The 20,358-nt window shown below is 42.1% G+C and overlaps 1 protein-coding gene across 3 annotated transcripts in view; it reads right to left on the reverse strand.

Moving 5' to 3' along the window:
- Positions 1 to 922: 922 nt before the first annotated feature.
- Positions 923 to 20,358, reverse strand: part of LOC137356221 (Fc receptor-like protein 2) — a 51,047-nt gene continuing 31,611 nt past the window's right edge. For 2 of the 3 annotated variants that reach the window (XM_068022081.1, XM_068022082.1), the window contains 8 exons: positions 19,954 to 20,055; positions 19,454 to 19,484; positions 18,957 to 19,048; positions 14,327 to 14,383; positions 8,213 to 8,278; positions 7,320 to 7,351; positions 4,284 to 4,423; positions 923 to 3,126 (listed from right to left, as the gene is read on the reverse strand). In XM_068022081.1, the coding sequence (XP_067878182.1) occupies positions 2,985 to 3,126; positions 4,284 to 4,423; positions 7,320 to 7,351; positions 8,213 to 8,278; positions 14,327 to 14,383; positions 18,957 to 19,048; positions 19,454 to 19,484; positions 19,954 to 20,055 (662 nt within the window). In that variant the 3' untranslated portion in view covers positions 923 to 2,984. The remainder of the gene's footprint in view (positions 3,127 to 4,283; positions 4,424 to 7,319; positions 7,352 to 8,212; positions 8,279 to 14,326; positions 14,384 to 18,956; positions 19,049 to 19,453; positions 19,485 to 19,953; positions 20,056 to 20,358) is intronic. The other variant, XM_068022083.1, reaches the window with a different exon arrangement.

The following is a 20,358-nucleotide window of genomic DNA, read 5'->3' on the forward strand; positions in this document are numbered from 1 at the left end:
GGAGGAGGGAATGTGAGCTTTGAGGAGGATGCAAAGAGGCTCCAAAGTTGATTTGGGCAAGTTGGGTGAGTGGCAAAACGCTTGGCAAATGCAGTATAACGTAGATAAATGCCAGGTTATCCACTTTGGTTGTAAAAACAGAAAGGCAGATTATTATCTGAACGGTTATAAATTGGGAAAGGCGGAGGTACAACTAGACCTGGGGGACCTTGTACACCAGTCGCTAAAACGAAGCATTCAGATGCAGCAAACAGTTAGGAAGACGAATGGTATATTGGCATTCATTGCAGAGGATTTGAGTACAGGAACAACGATATCTTACTGCAGTCATGCAGGGCCTTGTTACATTTGGAGTATTGTGTGCAGTTTTGGTCTCCGTATGTGAGGAAGCATGTTCTTGCCATGGAGGGAGTGCAAAGAATATTTACTCGGCTGATTTCTGGGATGGCAGAATTGACGTGTGAGGAAAGATTAGGTTGACTAGGACTATATTTACTAGAGTTTAGAGGAATGAGAGGGGCTCTCATATAAACCTATAAAAGTCTAACGAAATTTGACAGGCTAGATGCAGGGAGGCCAGAACCACGGGTCACAGTCTCAGGATACGGGCTACGCCATTTATAACTGAGATGGGGAGAAATTTCTTCTCTCCATCATGAGAGTGATGAACCTGTGAAATTGTCTACTGCAGAAGGCACTGGAGACCATTCAAGAAGGAGATAGATATATTTCTTATTACCAAAGGAATCAAGGGATTATGGGGAAAAAGCGGGATCAGGGTACTGTATTAGACGATCAGCCATGATCTTTTATTAATCGGGGAGCAGGCCCAAAGGGCCGAATTGCCTACTCCTGCTCCTATTTTCTATATTTCTATGATTTAAATGATTCAGTTTGGTCCGAAACACAACAGAAACATCAACACCAAACATCAGTTATTTTAATAACATCGCAAACTTTCCTATTTTGATCGTTAAACAGAACAATTAAGTAATCGTAGCACTTTGCACTACTCCAAGCTGTTGATCGAAACAGGTTACAGCAAGAATATAACATAAATTTAATTGTTGACTTCGCAATACAACATAATCATTTTTGGACAGAAGCTTACTATCAGTTGATAGAAATCTTAATGACAGTGTCAAAATGAAGATGAGAACGAAAACATTGGTTCATTGCAGTCCCTCTTGCCACCCCATACTGGCAGTCACCACCAATGAGACTCGCTGATTGCAATCACACAAATAGGCTTTCTCCAACATCTGGATTTCCAATTTTACCACTTTACCGGATATAAGAATGTTATTACTCACCAATAAAACCACTATTTTTTCGTTCTGAACAGAAGCTATGCACCTGAGCAGTATGGCATGGAAATGACCAATGGTTAACCAGTGGTAGTACTTGTAACGCAGCGGTTTTCCACTCCACCTCAATGTATGCACACTACTAGTTTTGATTTCCATTACTTATTCAATAATGCAGACACTGTCATTGTCATACTGCATCCCTCCAACTCACTGTTTGAGTTTTAGAACACTTGATGCTCTCAACCTGGAAATCGATTACCCACATTGCCTTCGAATAAAATAATGCCTCCATTCATAAAGAACAATGCTGGAAATACTCAAGCGGCCAGGCAGACGCAGCTGTGATGAAAGTTCATCGCCCTGAACCATTAACTCTGTTTCTCGCTCCACAGATGCTACCAGATTTTGTGAGTATTGCCAGCATTTTCGGTCTTTACTCAAATTTCCTTCATCGGCCGTATTTTGCATTTGCATTAAGGACTGCATTCAGCCCGTTATCTCCTCCCTACCCCCCCCCACCCCGCCCCCCCCGCCTCCCCTCACCCCCAGTGGAGGCTGTCTGGGCAGAATGTCAAATGTGGTATTGATCGCTGTGCTACCCAAACTGTCTTCATGTAAGGCAGCATAACGACTGCCCTGTCTGTCAGCAATAGCCTGGTTCCACATCCAAAAATAGCCACTGTTGCAATTTCTTCCTGAAAGTTTGTTTACAAGAAATGTTGGAAAGTACAGACCAAAGATGCGTTGTTATAAACAGTGAGCGATTCTCTTATCTTGGGGATCCGTTGTACCCGTCTGCTCTCAATAAATAATACGAAGATGGAATCAATCGATTTGATCGTCAGTTGTACTCATTTTATCCGACTTTTGAAATTAATCATTATATAGTTTCTGCATTATGGGCAATGTTTCCGTTCCATTGTTGTTACTTTCAAATCTGCTCTGAAACCAGTGTCAATCGGTAATCACTGGCAACCACTTCTAAGTATCTAAGTATAGACTTATTTTCTGAAGATTTTTTGGCTACTCCTTTTTTTTGTTAATGTTAGAATTATTATGGGGTTTGTCCTAGCGTATCAATGATCATTGTGGCACTGTAATTGTGGTCATACCAATGTTAGCGTATCTATCTTAAGCAGGGACTAGCAGCCTCCCTGGTAATCTTCCGACAGGCCCGCCTAATCCTTGTGCACGCACTGATTGCCCTTCTATGTTTGAGTAAACTTGTAGTATAGTACCCTTGTTGCTATCGCTATTAGTTCCCGCTGTCAATGCAGCTTCAATCTTATTCTTTCTAGTTATAAAATTAGATGGCCTGTGGCCCAATCTTTGCAAGTTATAATAACGTTCATTCCCATTCTGCGTACAAGTCATTCATTTTACTAGCTCTTTAATTGTGACAAGTCACATTCCAGAACAAACTGGATGGACATCAAAACTTCCCTTCCTCTATTAAGCCTGGAGCCTGAGTTTACGAGCGACACTCTCAATGGTAATGATGCCAATGCTAACCCAGTTTCCTTATTCTCCATAAGAATTTCATCTCTTTACTGCCTATTAAAAAAACAATGTAACTTTGCTCTTGACGCTATGTCCCGTTTAAACAGCAAAGGATAGTATAATTGACCCAATCTGCATACTTGACTTTCAGAGAATTATTAGTTCCAGATGACATTACATACATAGGATTCCTTGGGATACATGGCACAGAAGCAACACATTCGGCTCGTCTAGTCCATTCCAGCGTTTATGCCCCACTCGAGCCTCCTCCCATCTTTCCATCTCTAAATTTCTCATTAATTCACAAAATGATCTCCTAATAAAAATCACAAAAACCACAAAAATGTCATTTGTCATGAACCAACACTACCTGCTGCAGTCTTTAGGAGAGTTAAAATGCTGAGAATCGGTAACACTACACTAGTCTGTGAGCAGTTATTAAATAGGATCCCGCAAAATTCTCTGCAGAAGTTAATAGCGCTCCCTGCAGTTCAGATGCCATCCATCTGAAATTGTGTTTGGACGCAAATTATCAGCAAATTACTTCTTATCGCTGTAGATTTTCTGTAAGTCAGTTGCTGTGCCCAGACTAATTGTGGTGGCATTACCATCTACTTCAGCATCAGATGTAGAAGACTCATTTCCCATCACTTTAATTGAGACAATTGACGTATGGCACATGGCAGTTTAGGAACCAGTTGTCGCACATGTGACGCCTTTGGTCATAATATCACACACATTGAATTATTGCAAACCTCTGCGCCTCTTCACCCTTTCAACCATTGAATCTTCCCCTTATCCCAGTCTGTTCACCAACAACAATTCCACTTATTCATGTATAGCCATTCGAAGAATTAATCCTTCATTTACATCGCACTGCTATCCGTACGAAGATTCGTGTCGCCAATCAATCAGAACATCCCCTTCCTCAGCTGATGGTTCGACCTGGCGCTGTCAATCTGAATGCATTTAGTATGACAGTCGACGGACGGGATACTACAGATAAGAAATCTCATAATATCAATGCTGTTGATGAGCCTCGCAATTGTGGTCACAATCAGCAAATCCGAGTTATTTGACTTCCATGTGGGAAGTTCAGGCATCCAGACACTGAATGAACGAGTCCAGCGGAGAATTATTTGGTTCGGATTTTCCTAAAAAATGGATCCTGTGTATTTTCATCCAATTGACTCTTACGTGAAATTATCGAGGCCTTAACTAATCAGAAGCTGAATTAAAGCAGTCAAGTTAAAATCAGAAAACCAGTGCTCTCCCACGTCCAAAGCGGAGATCAGCAAACACAGCACTGAAATAAATTACACAACAGAGAAGTATTTGGGTGAGAAATATTCAGCCAGCTTCTGAATAAGAAACTGGTTCCATTTTTGAACTCTGTGTCTTTTATAAACAGACTCTAACTCAATTAGTCAATAGCTGAAATAATACATTTTTTTTCTTCTGATTCGGTCTTACTTCTGTGGAAGGTTTTCATATATGTTTGCATGACAACTGTCCCCTTCCTCCGTTTGATCTCTTTCCAAGCTAGCTGCAGCCTTGGCGTGATTAAGTGTGGCGTATGTGACGCAATAGTCGCTTGCACCATTTTTGTTTTCCTGGAATTAAAGAATATGTGGATGAAATTGGCCTTGGGCAGAGGCAGGGAACTGACGAAGGCTAGTCAATTGCTGTATCAAATGAAAGGACAGGTGTATAACGGGCGGGTGATTCAATGCTAATGGATACTAATGACATCAAGGGATATGGGGACAGGGCAAGAAAGTGGCGTTGATGTAGATGATCAGCCATGATGTAATTGAATAGCGGACCAATCTCGACGGGCTGAACGGCCTACTCCAGCTCTTATGTTCCTATCTTCCTATGTTCCTAATATTTCCCTATTTGTACTGTGGTGAGATTAGCTACAATTAACTCTTTGAGCTAAAACACTCCACTTATGATGCACCTCGTGTATTACTAAAAATAAACTTGGAAGGAAGATCTCACACCATTGCTGCAATATATAGCATCTACAACAGTGGTCCTCCAGATGGGTGCGGTTGACTTATAGGGTCAGGAGACATTCTATCTGGTCTGTGGAATAATCTCTCCAATGATTGATAGATTGAGATTGATAAACACAATGAGGGAAAATATAGGAATAACGACATGCCACTCTCTTTGTATAAATTAATAGTAATTAGTCGCTTGGTAGTTGTGGCAGAACACAACTTGTGGATTGCTGAAGAAAGAGATACGCTGTTGAAGCTTTCTTCCTTGCACTTATCAGGACAGCCACTCGAATGCCAAATTTCAAAGGAAGCAACAATTTATAATGCAAGAGGAAACAAGTGGCGGATCGTATCAAATAGCATATCTCTTTGACTGTTTCAATAGAGAGAGTACTGACTGTGGTCAATCAGCACGGAATGGTAAAACTTCAAAAACAATGTCTAAGGTTAGATGTGATTCCGCGATTGGGCAGCACTTAGAGAAAAATCCCGAGTGTGCTAAGAATTACGCGACTAACCAATTTAAGACATCAGTTGGGCTCGCAATGTGGCTCACATATGCTTGCCGGAAGCTACATATATTCATACGAAGGGCGCTGTCCTTTTATATGGAAAAGGTGTTACACCTTTTTTGAATTAAACAAAGGGGTAGAGGACAATAGTTGCCTGGAGCATTATCCATGGCAATGCATCAACAAATCAGAGTCGAGTTGTCAAACAACAATACCTTTTCCATATTCTTGTATCTGGCCTGAGAAGAGCAAACTGAAAAGCTTCGACACATGTCCCTTTTTCCACTAATACATAATGGTAAGTAGTGTTAGCTACGCTCGATCAGCTAACCCCTAAACTCCAGTAAATGGGCGCCTTGGTTGAATATGGCTTTCAGTTGTGAGTCGCACATTTACTTTCAACTTGGTGGGGAGGTGGGGCATGCGTGCATTCATTTTGGACACAGCAGTAAGCAAGTGCCATAATAATGCTGCCTGGCCTGCTCCATATTTCTAGCATGTTCTGTTTACATATTTGTTGGTGTGATTCCTGTAATCCTGGAAATTATGGGTATGTTTTACTTTCTTACAATTTCCATCAAGTTTCAGTAATGTACATTTATTGAATAATTAAATAACACGGAGAAATGGGCTGGGTTTGCCCAGATCTGTAAAATATTTCTAAGAATGTAATGTTCAATCGAGTACTCTGTAACAGTACAATGCCCTGCTTTGAGCCTGTTAAGCATCTTAATGTATGCTAATATTTATTCCGGCAATGTTGTTAGTGGATGTGATCTGTTAACTGTTTTTGTGTGGATGACATTTAAAACAATTCACTTGGCATGCAGCGGAATGTTAGTGGAGTCAGGCTTATCCTTTATCTTTAGTTTCCACATCAGCGAAATTAGCCTTCACATTGCTACTTTAAGTAATTAACTGTTTTCTGAGAAGCATTATTAAAACACGTATTCCACACAGCAAATTACTATTATGAGTATTATAAAGCTTTATATTTTATGGGAGGATCCGTGATTAGTATTTGATTTTCAAAGGGGCCCTTGAACCAAAACAATGCTTGAGAACCACTGATCTACAAGATGATGTGCAGCAAAGAACCAATCCTTCTTTCAGCAACACCTGCTAAAGTCACGACTTCTACAACATAGAAGGGCAAAGACAACTGCTGCAGGGAACACCATCCATGTTTTCTCCAACTCACATACCATCGTAACTTGGAAACATATCGCAGTTCCATACATGGAGCTCGTCACCTAACCGCACTGCGGGTGTACCTACACCATATGGCTGGAAAGAAGGCAGCTCACCAAATTCCCAATGGCAATCAGAAATTGGGAATACTTGCAAGCCTTCCCTGAAGATGGAACAACTCATGAACGAAACAACAAAAGCACGAGGAAAATTCAACAAGGGATTGTTGAACAATCTCAAAGAAGAACGAAGCTGCAATGGTCATTATTACATTATAAACAAATGGCAACAGAAACTTTACAATAATCGAAATACTGAAATTACTATGCAATTGCTACTTTATGGTATGTAACCAATATTTGCACTTTAGAGACGACCTTTGAAACAGAATAATGCATTTTGTTTTTCAGTTTGCTGCTCGATATCAGAACAGGTGTGGGTCAGAACGGTCGGATATTAATGTTAATTCAAATCAAAGCAAATGAAACTTAGGTGATTTCTACTATGCGTGGGAGATCTTCAGTCCACATTTTACACCCACGAAGCAGACTGAATATCCATTTCAATGATAGAGAATGAATTAAATCGTTCTTGGGTAGTAGGAGCATAAAGGGAGGCAGTGAAAGTTCTGCTTGTTTTATAAACCACTAGATTCTTTTTCAATAAGGGGACATCTTCCGACTGGGCGCTTCCTATAACCGAGTGCCAACATTTTACTTTGCCACAACAAGTTTAAAATCTACCACCATCGATTGTACTATCATCAGTAGAATAGTGCTATTCTAAAGATAACTTACTGTTTTCTTTCCTGAGATGCCATTACTGTTACCTGTAAACACAAAAATAAAGAAACAAGCAGAAAGATTTATTAAAAAATGATGTAATGGGCATGTTGACTGAGAGAAATGGATGAAGCAAAGGCAATTTCAATCAAGTGCAACCTAGTGGAAAATTGACAGTCTCGGTCAAATTCTGCTTTTAATTACTGTGTTCTTTACTTTCAATCGATGTTTCGACCAGGGTGAGTAGGTTAAAATTGCCCCTTCGTTTGGTAATAAACATTTTCTGTGATAATTAGAAGTCAACTTGCCTCATTCCCAATTTGCCATGGAGCAGGGAAATATCCTTACACTTTTGCATCTGTTAGCTCGCCACGTTACATGATTTGGCAAATCTGTGTTAGATCCATTAGCGATTACTGTGGTGTAAAGTCTCAATTTTTGCAACAATTGGTCTTAAATGCAATGTCTCATTGCCTCTTCCACATAGATAACTGTTTATTCATAAACATGAAAAGATGCTTCCATAACAGCACTCCACCGCCCCCTCCCACACCCCCCCACCCCCCTCAAAAGAAAATATATCTCTGTGTTCCGCCTTGGATCATGTATTATATATTCATGGAGCTATATAAACGCAGGATGTTGTTTGACTATTCGAGTTAATCTGTCTGATGTCTTTTGTATTGGTACCTAAATTGCTGAGAGCTCTTCTGGTCAGCATCTATAACCTCGCACTGCTATTACTGGAAACGCTGCATTATTTTAGTCAAACTATATTAACCACGTATTCTGAAGTGCTTATCCTGTTCAGAAGCAAAAACACTTCAAAAGAAATAGGTGCATTACGTTTTTGCGACTGTAGTTAATATCTCCCTTAGCAACACCTGTGAGAAAATTACATAATTTACCAGCATCTCTTGACTTTTTGATCGTGACCACCGAATAAATTAAATCAGCAACAGTTTTGGTGTCTTCTACATAGAAACAAAAAAGAGACGGTAATAATAATTAGGAAGCTTTTTTTAAAAGAAAGGAACAATATACAGATGGTAGTCATATAAATAGACAGATAGGTAAATTGATAAGAGCATAGATGGATTGCAATGAATAGAAACGATAGCCAGCTGAGACAACAGAATTAATTTACATACCTTTACGGCATTGGACAACATAGGGCCAATTACTTTCCATCAATGCGATAGGAGTGAAAAGACGCGACTTACTATATGTATCTTTGGAAGCGACAGATATGGAATGGGAAGAAATGAGTTTTTGGCAGTTACACTCAATGTTTGGCATCGGATTGTCTGTCATTCTCGGCTTGAGACAAATTTCTTTGAGTACAACAGAACCAAATATTGCGCCTCCCGTACAACAGAGGATATAATGTGTTCCCTATTCAGTAGCGATTATTTACACTATCATTCAAAGTCAAAATTACCCTTTGGCTACTGTTGCCGTCATGAGAACAGTGATTGAATTTCAAAAGAATTTAATTATTCGGGAATAAAAGCAAAATTCTGCGGATGCTGGAAATCTGAAATAAAAACAAGAAATGCTGGAAATACTCAGCAGGTCTGGCAGCATCTATGGAGAGAGAAGCATAGTTAATGTTTCGGGTCAGTGACCCTTCTTCGGAACTGGCAAATACTGGAAATGTCAAAGGTTATAAGCAAGTAAAGCGGGGGTGGGGCAAGAGATAACAAAGGAGAAGGTGTGGATTGGACAAGGCCACAGAATAGCAGACCAACAGGTCATGGAGCAAAAACAAACAATATGTTAATGGCGTGTTGAAAGACAAAGCATTAGTACAGATAGGGTGTTAACGGACTGAGATTGAACAGCAGCAAGTACAAACATGAAAAAAGCGGGTAGGCAAACGGAACACACTAAGATGAAATGAAATAAACATACAAAATAAAGTAAAAAGAAATGTGACTGTCTCCGGCTCGGACGTATTCCACGTGGATTCCAACTGCAGTTTCACCCATCATGTTTTGAATCCACCCAGGTCTACAGGTATCTCCGAGAAATACAACATTCCTCGGACTGCTATTCTCGCCGTGTCCTGTGATCCACACTCAGTGCTATGCGCTGCCACATGCAGACACCGAACCTCTCTCTCCAACAGCACCGCCTCACCTTATCTCAGAGCTGTTCTGCTGCACAGTTTCATTTCATCCTTCGTCTCATCCGACGCATTAACAAAAAACTTTTTTTCTTCCTCTCAGATGTCAAGGAATGCAAGCTCCAGCAGCTGATGGGAACGAATGCCCCTCTGGATCTTTCATCCCCTTCACTTTCTTTCTGATCACACCCCTTCTGATCCGACCCCTTGCCGTATATTCACTATACCCTCTGATCTCCCTCCCTCTGATGCTGAACCTTCTGTACTCAGCAAAGGTCTCAATTTTATCCCCTTAAGTACCCACCTCAATAAATTTCGCTCTCAGCACGACGTTGAGCTCTTTTTCCGTCGCCTCCGCCTTCAGGCTCACTTCTTTGACCAGGAGTCCCCGACCTGCCGACCCATTCATCCACCTCCAGCATTCTCCCTCTACCTGGACCCCTCCCCTGGCCTCTTACCCGCTGTTGATCTATTCATTGAAAACTGTCGGCGAGACATTGGTCATCTCTATTTGTCTGCCCTCCTCACTCACTCTAACCTGTCCCCTTCTGAACTTGACGCACTCCGTTCTCTCAGGTCTAACACCGACATGGTCATCAAACCTGCAGACAAAGGTGCTGCTGGTGATGTATGGCGTACCGACCGTTACCTTGCAGAGGCTCAACGTCAACTCACAGACACTTCTTCCTATCTCTCTCTGGACCATGACCCCACCACCGAACATCAAGCTACTGTCCACAGGACTGTCACTGACCTCATCTCCTCTGGAGATCTTTCCTCTACAGCTTCCAACCTCATGGTCCCGAAACCCAAGACAGCACGCTTCAACCTCCTTCCCAAAATCCACAAACGGGACTGTCCCTGCAGACCCATTGTGTCAGCCTGCTCCTGCCCCACTGAACTTATTTCTTCCTACCTTGACTCTACCTTTTCTCGGCTAGTCCAGTCTCTTTCCACCTTCATCCCTGACTCTTCTGGCGTCCTACGTCATTTTGACAATTTCCAGTTTCCTGGCCCCAACCGCCTCCTCTTCACTATGGACGTCAGATCTCTCTACACCTCCATCCCCCACCAGGACGGTTTGAGGGCTCTCTGCTTCATTCTTGAACAGAGGCCCAATCACTCCCCATCCACCACCACCCTCATCCTCCTGGCTGAAATTGTTCTCACATTGAACAACTTCTCCTCAACTCCACACACTTCCTTCAAGTAAAAGGTTTTGCTATGGGTATCCACATGAGTCCTAGTTATGCCTGTCTTTTTGTGGGATATGTCGAGTAAAACTTGTTCTAGTCCTAATCAGGCCCATTCCCCCAACACTTTTTCCAGTACGTTGATGACTGTATCGGTGTCGTTTCCTGCTCCTGCCCCAATCTGGAAATCTTTATCAACTTTGCTTCCAATTTCCACCCTTCTGTCACCTTTACGTGATCCATCTCTGACACTTCCCTTCCCTTCCTCGACTTCACTGTTTCCATCTCTGGGGATAGGTTGTCTGCTAATATCCATTATAAGCCCACTGACTCCCACAGCTACCTCGACTATACTTTTATTTTTATTTTATTTATTTAGAGATACAGCACTGAAAGAGGCCCATCGGCCAACCGAGTCTGTGCCTACCAAGAACGACCCATTTATACCAACCCTGCAGTAATCCCATATTCCCTACCACCTACCTATCTAGAACAATTTACAATGGCCAATTTACCTATCACCTGCAAGTCTTTGGCAGTGGGAGAAAACCGGAGCACTGGGCAAAAATCCACGCAGTCACAGGGAGAACTTGAAAACTCCACACAGGCAGTACCCAGAATTGAACCCGGGTCGCTGCAGTTGTGAGGCTGCGGTGCTAACCACTGCGCCACTGTGCAGCCCTGCTTCACACCCTGCCCCCTGTCAGGACCCCATTCCATTCTCCCAGTTTCTCCGTCTCCAACGCATCTGCTCTGATGATGCTACCTTCCATGACAGCGCTTCTGCTATGTCTTCCATTTTCCTCAACCGAGGATTGCCCCCCCCCCCCCCCACTGTTTCTGACAGGGCCCTCAACCGTGCCAGGCACATTTCCCGCACCTCTACCCTCATCCTTTTCCCTCCCTCCCAGAACCGTGACAGTGTTCCCCTTGTCCTCACTTTTCCACCCCACCAGTTTCCATATCCAAAGGATGATCCTCCGCCATTTCCGCCACCTCCAGCACGATGCCACTACCAAATGCATCTTCCCTTCCCTTCCCCTGTTAGCATTCCAAAGGGATCTTTCCCTCCGCGACACCCTGGTCCACTCCTCCATTACCCCCACCACCTCGTACCCTTTTCATGGCACCTTCCCCTGTAATCAGAGGCGGTACAATACCTGCCCATTTACCTCCTCTCTCCTCACTATCCCAGGCCCCAAACACTCCTTCCAGGAGAAGCAGCGATTTACTTGTACTTCTTTCAATGTAGTATACTGTATTCACTGCTCACAGTGTGGTCTCCTCTACATTGGGGAGACCAAACGCAGACTGGGTAACCACTTTGTGGAACACCTCCCCTCAGTCAGCAAGCAGGACCCTGAGCTTCCGGTTGCTTGTCATTTCAACACTCCCCCCTGCTCTCATGCTCACATCTCTGTCCTGGGATTGCTGCAGTGTTCCAGTGAGCATCAGCGCAAGCTCCAGGAACAGCATCTCATTTACCGATTAGGCAGACTATAGCCTGCCGAACTGAACATTGAGTTCAATAATTTCCGAGCATGACGGGCCCCCATTTCACTTTTGTTTTTTGTTCTTTTTTACATTTTTTACATTTTTGTATGTTTATTTCATTTCATCTTAGCTTGTTCAGTTTACTTGCCCACAATTTTCATGTTTCTATTTGCTGCTGTCTTCAGTCCATTAACACACTATCTGTAATAATGATTTGTCTTTCAACACAGCATTAACATATTGTTTGCCTTTGCCCCATGACTTGTTGGTCAGCTATTCTGTGGCCTTGTCCAATCCACACCTTCTCCTTTGTTATCTCTTGCCCCACCCCCGCTTTACTTGCTTATAACCTTTGACATTTCTAATATTTGCCAGTTCCGAAGAAGGGTCACTGACCAGAAGCGTTAACTCTGCTTCTCTCTCCACAGACGCTGCCAGACCTGCTGAGTATTTCCAGCATTTCCTGTTTTTATTTTTAATTATTCGGGAAGTGGACATGGATGTAATATTTCAATCACATTTCTGACGTACCATGTCACAGTTTTAATTATGAACTCTATTCCTATAAGACGCAAGAAGATAACAGTCTTAATGATATGGTTCTGGACCTATTTAAATTATGTATTTTTTTCCAGTGAAAAGAATGCATTTGATGCATTATATATCTCATGTGTATGCCTCCTGAAATTTAATCTGTTAATTGTGTATCATTTGTTTGATTACATGCAGATGGATTGACTAAATTGGAGTCTTTCTTGAGCACTTACAAACAGACATAGGCTGAGACTGGTGGAGGGTTTTGCCTGAGGATCGACATGTTTGCAGTTATTTTACCATGTACAATAAATGTGAAACTGAGTAAAGACATGCTCCGACATTATCCTTCCATAACAAGCTTTCTGGAGGTCAACACTGAACTTAGGAATGTCCAGAGTTTTTCGTGCAATGTCTAAGAATGGTCAATTCTTGCTAAATTTACAAATGATCTGCCTTTAACAATATCGATCAACGTATATTTTATAAACAATGTCCGAAGGTTTACATGGCGAGAGTGGAAAGGTTAAGTAAGATGATTTATTGCCTACACCATGTTAATTGCTCTGAAAAAAGCAGTTGTTTTCCTGAAAGATGAGTGCTTAAAAGAACTGTTAGGACTTGATTTTGCAATTTGTCTTCTGGAGAAAAGACTGAATTTATGAAAGATGTGAGCTTATAAGTGGTGGAGGATGGAAGTGGGGACGGGATCTAAACTGCTGATTGGTGAGACTTAGTGTGTCTGTGATAGGTCGCTCCATGCTATTGTTCTTGTGACGTTCTTTTGTTTTTGTTCTCCGTAATTGGTTATTATATGCTATTTTTCTTGCTCCTGATTGATTGGATAAGCTATCCTGTGGTAGTCCAGTGTATGCTAACTTTCCTGCTGTGTGGATCTTCAATGTATGCAGGGTTGTCTGTGCAACGTTGCTTGTGCTTCGGTATGCTGGCTACAGAATCGATGGTGCTATGATTCTTCAGTAGGGGTAGCCATATATCACTGATGAGTAGGTCGCTGTCTTGGGGACTGGTGTGGTATTGATATATCTCAATGACCTCCCTCACGTGTATAGTATGTCAGTGTGTGCTGGATGAGATCAGTTTGGAATTGGATCATTCGATGCAATCGATGTTGGGTTAAGCATGCTTCATGATAGCTGATTTGTACCATTCACTGTCTTTGAAGCAGACTTGGTGTTCCTTAAGTTTGTTGTGTGTCTGTGACCTGTTACCCCAATATAGACGAGTGTGAAGCCGCATGGTATGCAATAGATCCATGGGTGGTTGTGAGATGATTTGTTGCCTTTGTCTGTGTTCAGATAGAGTGGAGCCTCTTAGATGCCTTTTGTCGACATTACTTTTTTATTATTGTTGTTGTTGTATTAAGGTATTGTAACATTACTGACAGTCCAATTGCAATGATGCACTCAGTAACAATCCCAAACCCAGAACAGGTACGCTTACACGCATGAGTTAAGGATACTGTGCCCAAAAGATGGCACCAAAAATGTGGCAATAGTTTATTTTTGTCAATTATGATTATTGGAATTGTGCTGTTTGTGCTACATTGAAAAGCGACCCATAGTTTCCCATTAATCTCTACCCTCACAGTAGTTGTCAAACGCTATGAGATATACAAATCCCTACCACTAAGGAAGATAACCAATCCTTACCTCCGGCGGGCTTCGTGCCGTCTACGATACAGTAGGTTGGCTGATCAGAGCTTGAAGCTGCAGGAGAAAAAAAATAGAAAACCTCACTGAATATCGTGATTATACCATGGAAAACATAACCGCTATAACAATTCCAAAATTCATGATGGTGTGTTCACTTCCATGTGTACTGGTATTGAAATAAAGCAACTCCTTGACTTGATCAATGTAGGATCGCGCTCATTCCATGAGTTAAGAAATTAGCTGCCTGCATCTTGAACCACATGGCCTCGGAAGGTTGGTGTTGAGTTGTTCAGTTGCAGAGAGAGTGACGGGAAGCAGCACAATTGAAGTAATTTTCCCAATGTCATACACCCAAGATATCAGTGAGATGACAAAACATCCAGCATCATATGCTTCAAAGTATTTTGTGGAGCAGACGAATCTCGAAACTAATAAGAATTTAGGGTATTTCACAATACGTCTGATGGTCATGGTCGGAGATTAAAACTTTCTGAAAAATGTCCAGATAGGAATCACTGCCCATTAAATTCCGTTTAAGCATCAAACACCAAGTTCAGAAAAAGAAGAATATGAGGGAAAAGAATGAAAATAATAATAAGAAAAAGCTAAATGGCAAGAGATTGCGTGGTAGCATTTGCTTTGACAAAGATAATCTTAGCATATCCCAAGAGGAACACAGAAAGGAAAATTTTCTGGTGCATTGCATGTATTCATTACAGAACAGATCAGATTTTCACTCCATGAAATTATAAGACCATGCCAAAATCACAGAATCATCGAATTGTTACAGTGCAGAATACGGCCATTCGGCCCGTCGTGTCTGCAACGCCTATCTGGTTCAGCAATTCACCTAGAGTCATAGAGTTATACAGCACAGAAACAGGCCCTTCGGCCTAGCATTTCCGTGCAGGCCAGTAAGTACCTGTGCATTCTAATCCCATTTTCCAGCACTTAACCGTAACCTTGTAGGCTATGGCGTTTCAATTTTTCATCTAAATACGTCTTAAATTTTGTGAAGGCTCCTGCCTCTACCACCCCTTCAGGCAGTAAATCCCAGACTCCAAATACCCTCTGGGTTAAAAAAAAAATACTTCAATCCCCACTAAACCTCCTGCCCCTTGCTTTAAATCTATGTCAACTGGTTATACTCCCCTCCGTTAAGGAAAACAGTTTCTTCCTATCTCTGCCCCTCATAACTTTGTATATCTCAATCAGGTTCTCCCTCAGCCTTCTCTGCTCTAAGAAAAACAACCCTAGTCTATCCTGTCTCTCTTCATAGCTTAACTGCTCAAGCCCAGGCAACATCCTCGTGATTCACTTTTGCACCCTCTCCAGTGTAATCACATCCTTCCTATAGTGTGGCGACCCCAACTGTACATAGTACTCCAGCTGTCTGACAAACTTGAATTTTTCGAGTAGGTGACTAGATGTGCAGATGAAGGTAAAGCAGTTGATGTAGTCTACATGGACTTCAGTAAGGCTTTTGATAAGGTCCGCATGGGAGATTGGTTAAGACAGTAAGTGACCATGGGTTCCAGGGCAATTTGACAATGTGGATCAAAAATTGGCTTAGTGGCAGGAGGCAGAGGGTAATGGTCAAGGGTTTTTGTTTGTGATTGGAAACCTGTGCCCAGTGGTGTCCCGCCAGGATCGGTGCTGTAACCCTTGCTGTTTGTACTGTACATTAATGATTTAGACATGAATATAGGAGATATGATCAGGAAGTTCGCAAATGGCATGAAAATTGGTGGTGTCGTAAATGGTGAGGAGGAAAGCTTTAGATTACAGGACAATATAAATGGGCTGGTAAGATCTGCAGAACAATGACAAATGGAACTTAATCCTGAGAAGTATGAGGTGATGCATTTTGGGAGGACTAATAAGGCAAGGAATATATAAAGGGTGGTAGGACCCCAGGAAGTACAGAGGGGCAGAGGGACCTTGATGTACTTGTCCATAGATCACTGAAGGCAGCAGCACAGGCAGATAAGGTCATAAGAAGGCATATTGGACACTTGCCTTCATTAGCTGAAGCATAGAATATAACAGCTGGGAGGTTATGATGGAGCTGTATAAAACGTTAGTTAGGCCAAAGCTGGAGTACTATGTACAGTTCTGGTCGCCAAGCAATAGAAAGGATGTTATTATACTGGAGAAGGTGCAGAGAAGATTCACCAAGATGCTGCCTGAGCTAGAGCTTTTTTGCTATAAAGAGAGACTGGACAGGCTACGGTTGTTTTCCTTAGAGCATAGAATGCTGAGGGGAGACATGACAGAGGTATACAAAATTAGAAGTGTAGATAGGAAGAAGCATTTTCCCTTAGCGGAAGTGTAAATACAAGGGGGCAGAGATTTAAGGTAAGGGGCTGGAGGTTTAGTGGGGATTAGAGGAAAAACGTTTTCACCCAGACGGTGGTTGGAGTCTGGAACACACTGGCTGAAGAGATGGTAGAGGACGGAACCCTCACAACATTTAAGAAGTATTTAGATGAACGCTTCAAACGCCATAGCATACAAGGCTATGGGCCATGTGCTGGAAAATGGATTAGAATAGATAGGTGCTTGATGACCGGTACAGACACAATGGGCAGAAGAGACTGTCTCTGTGCTCTATGAGTCTATGACTATCCTGGAGTCCCGGTTGCGGCCACAGAAACGCCTATCTGTACCCTTTACGGTAGAATCCCATATCACTGTAGCTCTCTCACTCTTTTTCCTCCACTTCTGTGCAGCTGCGCAACCGGTGGTGCCACAGACCTGGCTCTTGCTGCATTCCCCTGAGACGCTATCTCCCCCAACAGTAGCCAAAGTGGAAAATCTGTTAGAGATGGAGATGGACTCAGGATATTCCTGCACTACCTGCCTAGTTCGTCTACTCTACCTGGTGGTAACCCATTCATTTTCTGCCTGAGCAGTCCTTACCTCCGGTTTGGCCATCTCCCTGTACGTGATACCCACGATCATGTTAGCTTCACGGGTGCTCCACAATGGTCTTCGCTGTCACTGCAGATCTGAAACGCTGATTTCGAGTAGCTGCAGCTGGAGACACTTACTGCACACATATTCGCCCTGGACACTGGAAGTGCCCCTGGCTTCCCACATTGCACAAGAGGATCACTACACATTGCCTAGGTGCCCTATCATGACTTACTCTTAATTTATTCCCTTAAATTACTCAAACATTTCAGATTATTTGCACTAGGCACCTTGATTCCCTAAAAAAAAAAACTACTTACCGTATCAAAATAAAAATAACAATTACTACCGAATGCCTTCTCCCTGTAAGCCTGCACATTCTTCTTTTTTTTCAAATAACAGTCTAATTCCCTGCTGAATCCCTCAATTTAACATGCCTCTACCACACTCTCAGGCAGTGCATTCCAGATCCTGAACACTCGCTTCATAAAGAGTTTTTGTTTCTCATGTCGCTTTTGATTCTTTGCAAATCGCTTTAAACCTGTGCCATTCAGTTCCCGATTTTTCACGAATGGGGGCAGTTCTCTCCATCCACTCTGTTTGGACCTCGCATGATTTTCATTATGTATATTAAACCCGTCTCAGTATTCTCTTCTTCAAAACAAAATGGCTCCAACTTCTACAATTTGGCTTCAAACTTGAATTTTCTCATCCCCGGGATCGTTTCTGTAGTCTCTGCAATGCCTTCACATCTGTCCTACGCCTTATTAATAAATACCAGCATTCTTTTGGCCTACGTGTCTCGACAGACAATGGGTAAGCGCCTGGAAGTGGACAGTGGTTTGTGCAGCAGCGCCTGGAGTGGATAAAAAGGCCAATTCCAGAGTGACAGGCTCATACCAGCATACTGAATGCTTTATTAACCGCTCTCTCAATCTGTCCTCCCACCTTCAATGACACACACATGTGCTCCCACGTCTCTTTGCGCTTGCACCTCCTTGAAAGTTATACCCTTTATACTATATTGTCTCTCCATGTTCTTTCTACCAAAATGAATATCATCACATTTCTCCAACTTAAACTTCAGCTACCACTTGTCCTCCAATTCCATTAAATTATCGATGTTCTGTTGAAGTTCTACATTTCCCCACATCCAGTTCACAATTGTTCCAAGTTTCGTATCATCGGCAAATTTTGAAATTGTGCCCTGTACATTAAGGTCTAGGTAATGAATATATATCAGGAAGTGCATGAGTCTCAACACTGAGCCCTGGGAAGCTCCACTACAAACCCTCCTACAGCCCAATGAACATCTATTAACCACTACTCTCTATTTCCTGCCGCTCAATCAATTTTGTTGCTACTGTATTTCTTTTTAGCCCGTGAGCTGCAATTTTGCTCGCAAGACTGTTGTGCGGCACTGTATCAAAGTCTTCACACTGTTTCCCTTCATGAGCGCTGCTCAAACGATGCTTAGCATCCGGGAAGAAATCCAAACTTTGAGTTTGTGGAACGATCCGTGGGTGATTTCCCTATGCCCCACCGTAATGTCAGTGGAACATCAACGCAAGCTATTCAGAAAAAAAGCCGTCTCTATGAAGTTTTTACCGAATGCTCGCTGGTGTTATGGTGAGATGTCAACTGAACTCACACGACAATGTTACTGTGAAAAATCTACTATATTTTATCATACGTGTTGGATCGCACTTACTGGTATTTCGGGCTGATCCTACAACTGCATACTCGAAATTGCTTGCAGATTGTTCTTCACCCAAGGGCTGAAGTCCATTTCTAGTTGCCTCACTTTGCACAAAAATATACGCAGATATTAATGGATAATGCATAAGCAAGGAAAATCTCACTTCCAAAAATGTTATAGAATCTTAAGAAAAGTAAAGCATTACGTTTGCAAAATTTGTAAATCTTTGAAATATCAGTCGTTCCTGGTACGACGACCATGTTGTTCGTCCCAAACCCGAATGTTTCTCATCCTTAAATATCTTGCCAACTTCCCTTTAAAATTAATTATATATTCAGCTCCGTTCATGTTTGAAGTTAGGGCGTTACATATCCCCATACGTCTCTGAGTGAGAGCAAATATTCTCCACATCTTCCTTCATACATACATTGAGTGCGAATAACTGGTGACTAATGCAAAACAAATGAATTTTGTGGCAACTTCCGAATATAAAGGTTTTTATGACTTACCCCTGTGGCTGTGAAACTGTTGATGAATTGTCTGAATAAAAAAAGAAGAAATATTCTTCAGTAGGTTATAAGTAAATGTTGCACTCCTTCTGTCTAGAGCTGGCTTGTGTTTCTTTTCGTAATTTCCAAATAGCATGCATTTTAATTGATCACAATTAGAAATAACTACAAGCCTGCATTAATGTCACTAGAATAACACGAATGCTCAGCGTGCGTCCATAGATCTAGCATTATAATTCCGTTATCTGATTTCTACTTTCCATGGCCAGTTATTGTTTGGTTACTCTCCCTGGTCCAGACTTTTACATAACTGAAGAAGTGGACAGATTTCCTCGACCCAGCAAGCTTAGTTCATGATATTCCAACCTTAGCAGTCCACACTAATTGTCTCCTTGGCAAATCACACAGTTACGTTTGCAATGCTGGGACTGAATCGGAATAGAACTGCATCATGTCACGTGGCTACAGGGCCAATTTCCGGCTCAGAAGACATTCCTTACCTGGCTTCTTGTTCTGAAGTTTGAAGCAAATCAATCCAAACAGGGCGCCGATAATAAGAACTGGAGGAACTGATGCTGTGATCGCTGATGTGTAACCCTGTACTAGAATCGAATAAACACATTCGATGAATAGCATCATACGATTACAAGGATTAAAGGTTTGGCACTGCACGATAGACATAACCAACATTGCATGTTAACAGCTGCAGACAAATGATTCACTGTCTCAGTCCTTCTATACTTATACTTTCGTCAGTATAAATCCAAACGTGCCTGTCCGACATTAAGTGCTATTTTCTATTGTACCCATCCATATCCCAGCTCCCTGCCCGCCAATGTATCAAATTTCACCCCCTGCTCCTCAAATTCGTTATCTTTCTGAAAAGATAATATCCCATCCAAATT

This window comes from Heterodontus francisci, chromosome 45, assembly GCF_036365525.1.
Source record: "Heterodontus francisci isolate sHetFra1 chromosome 45, sHetFra1.hap1, whole genome shotgun sequence".
NCBI classification, from domain to species: Eukaryota; Metazoa; Chordata; class Chondrichthyes; order Heterodontiformes; family Heterodontidae; genus Heterodontus; species Heterodontus francisci.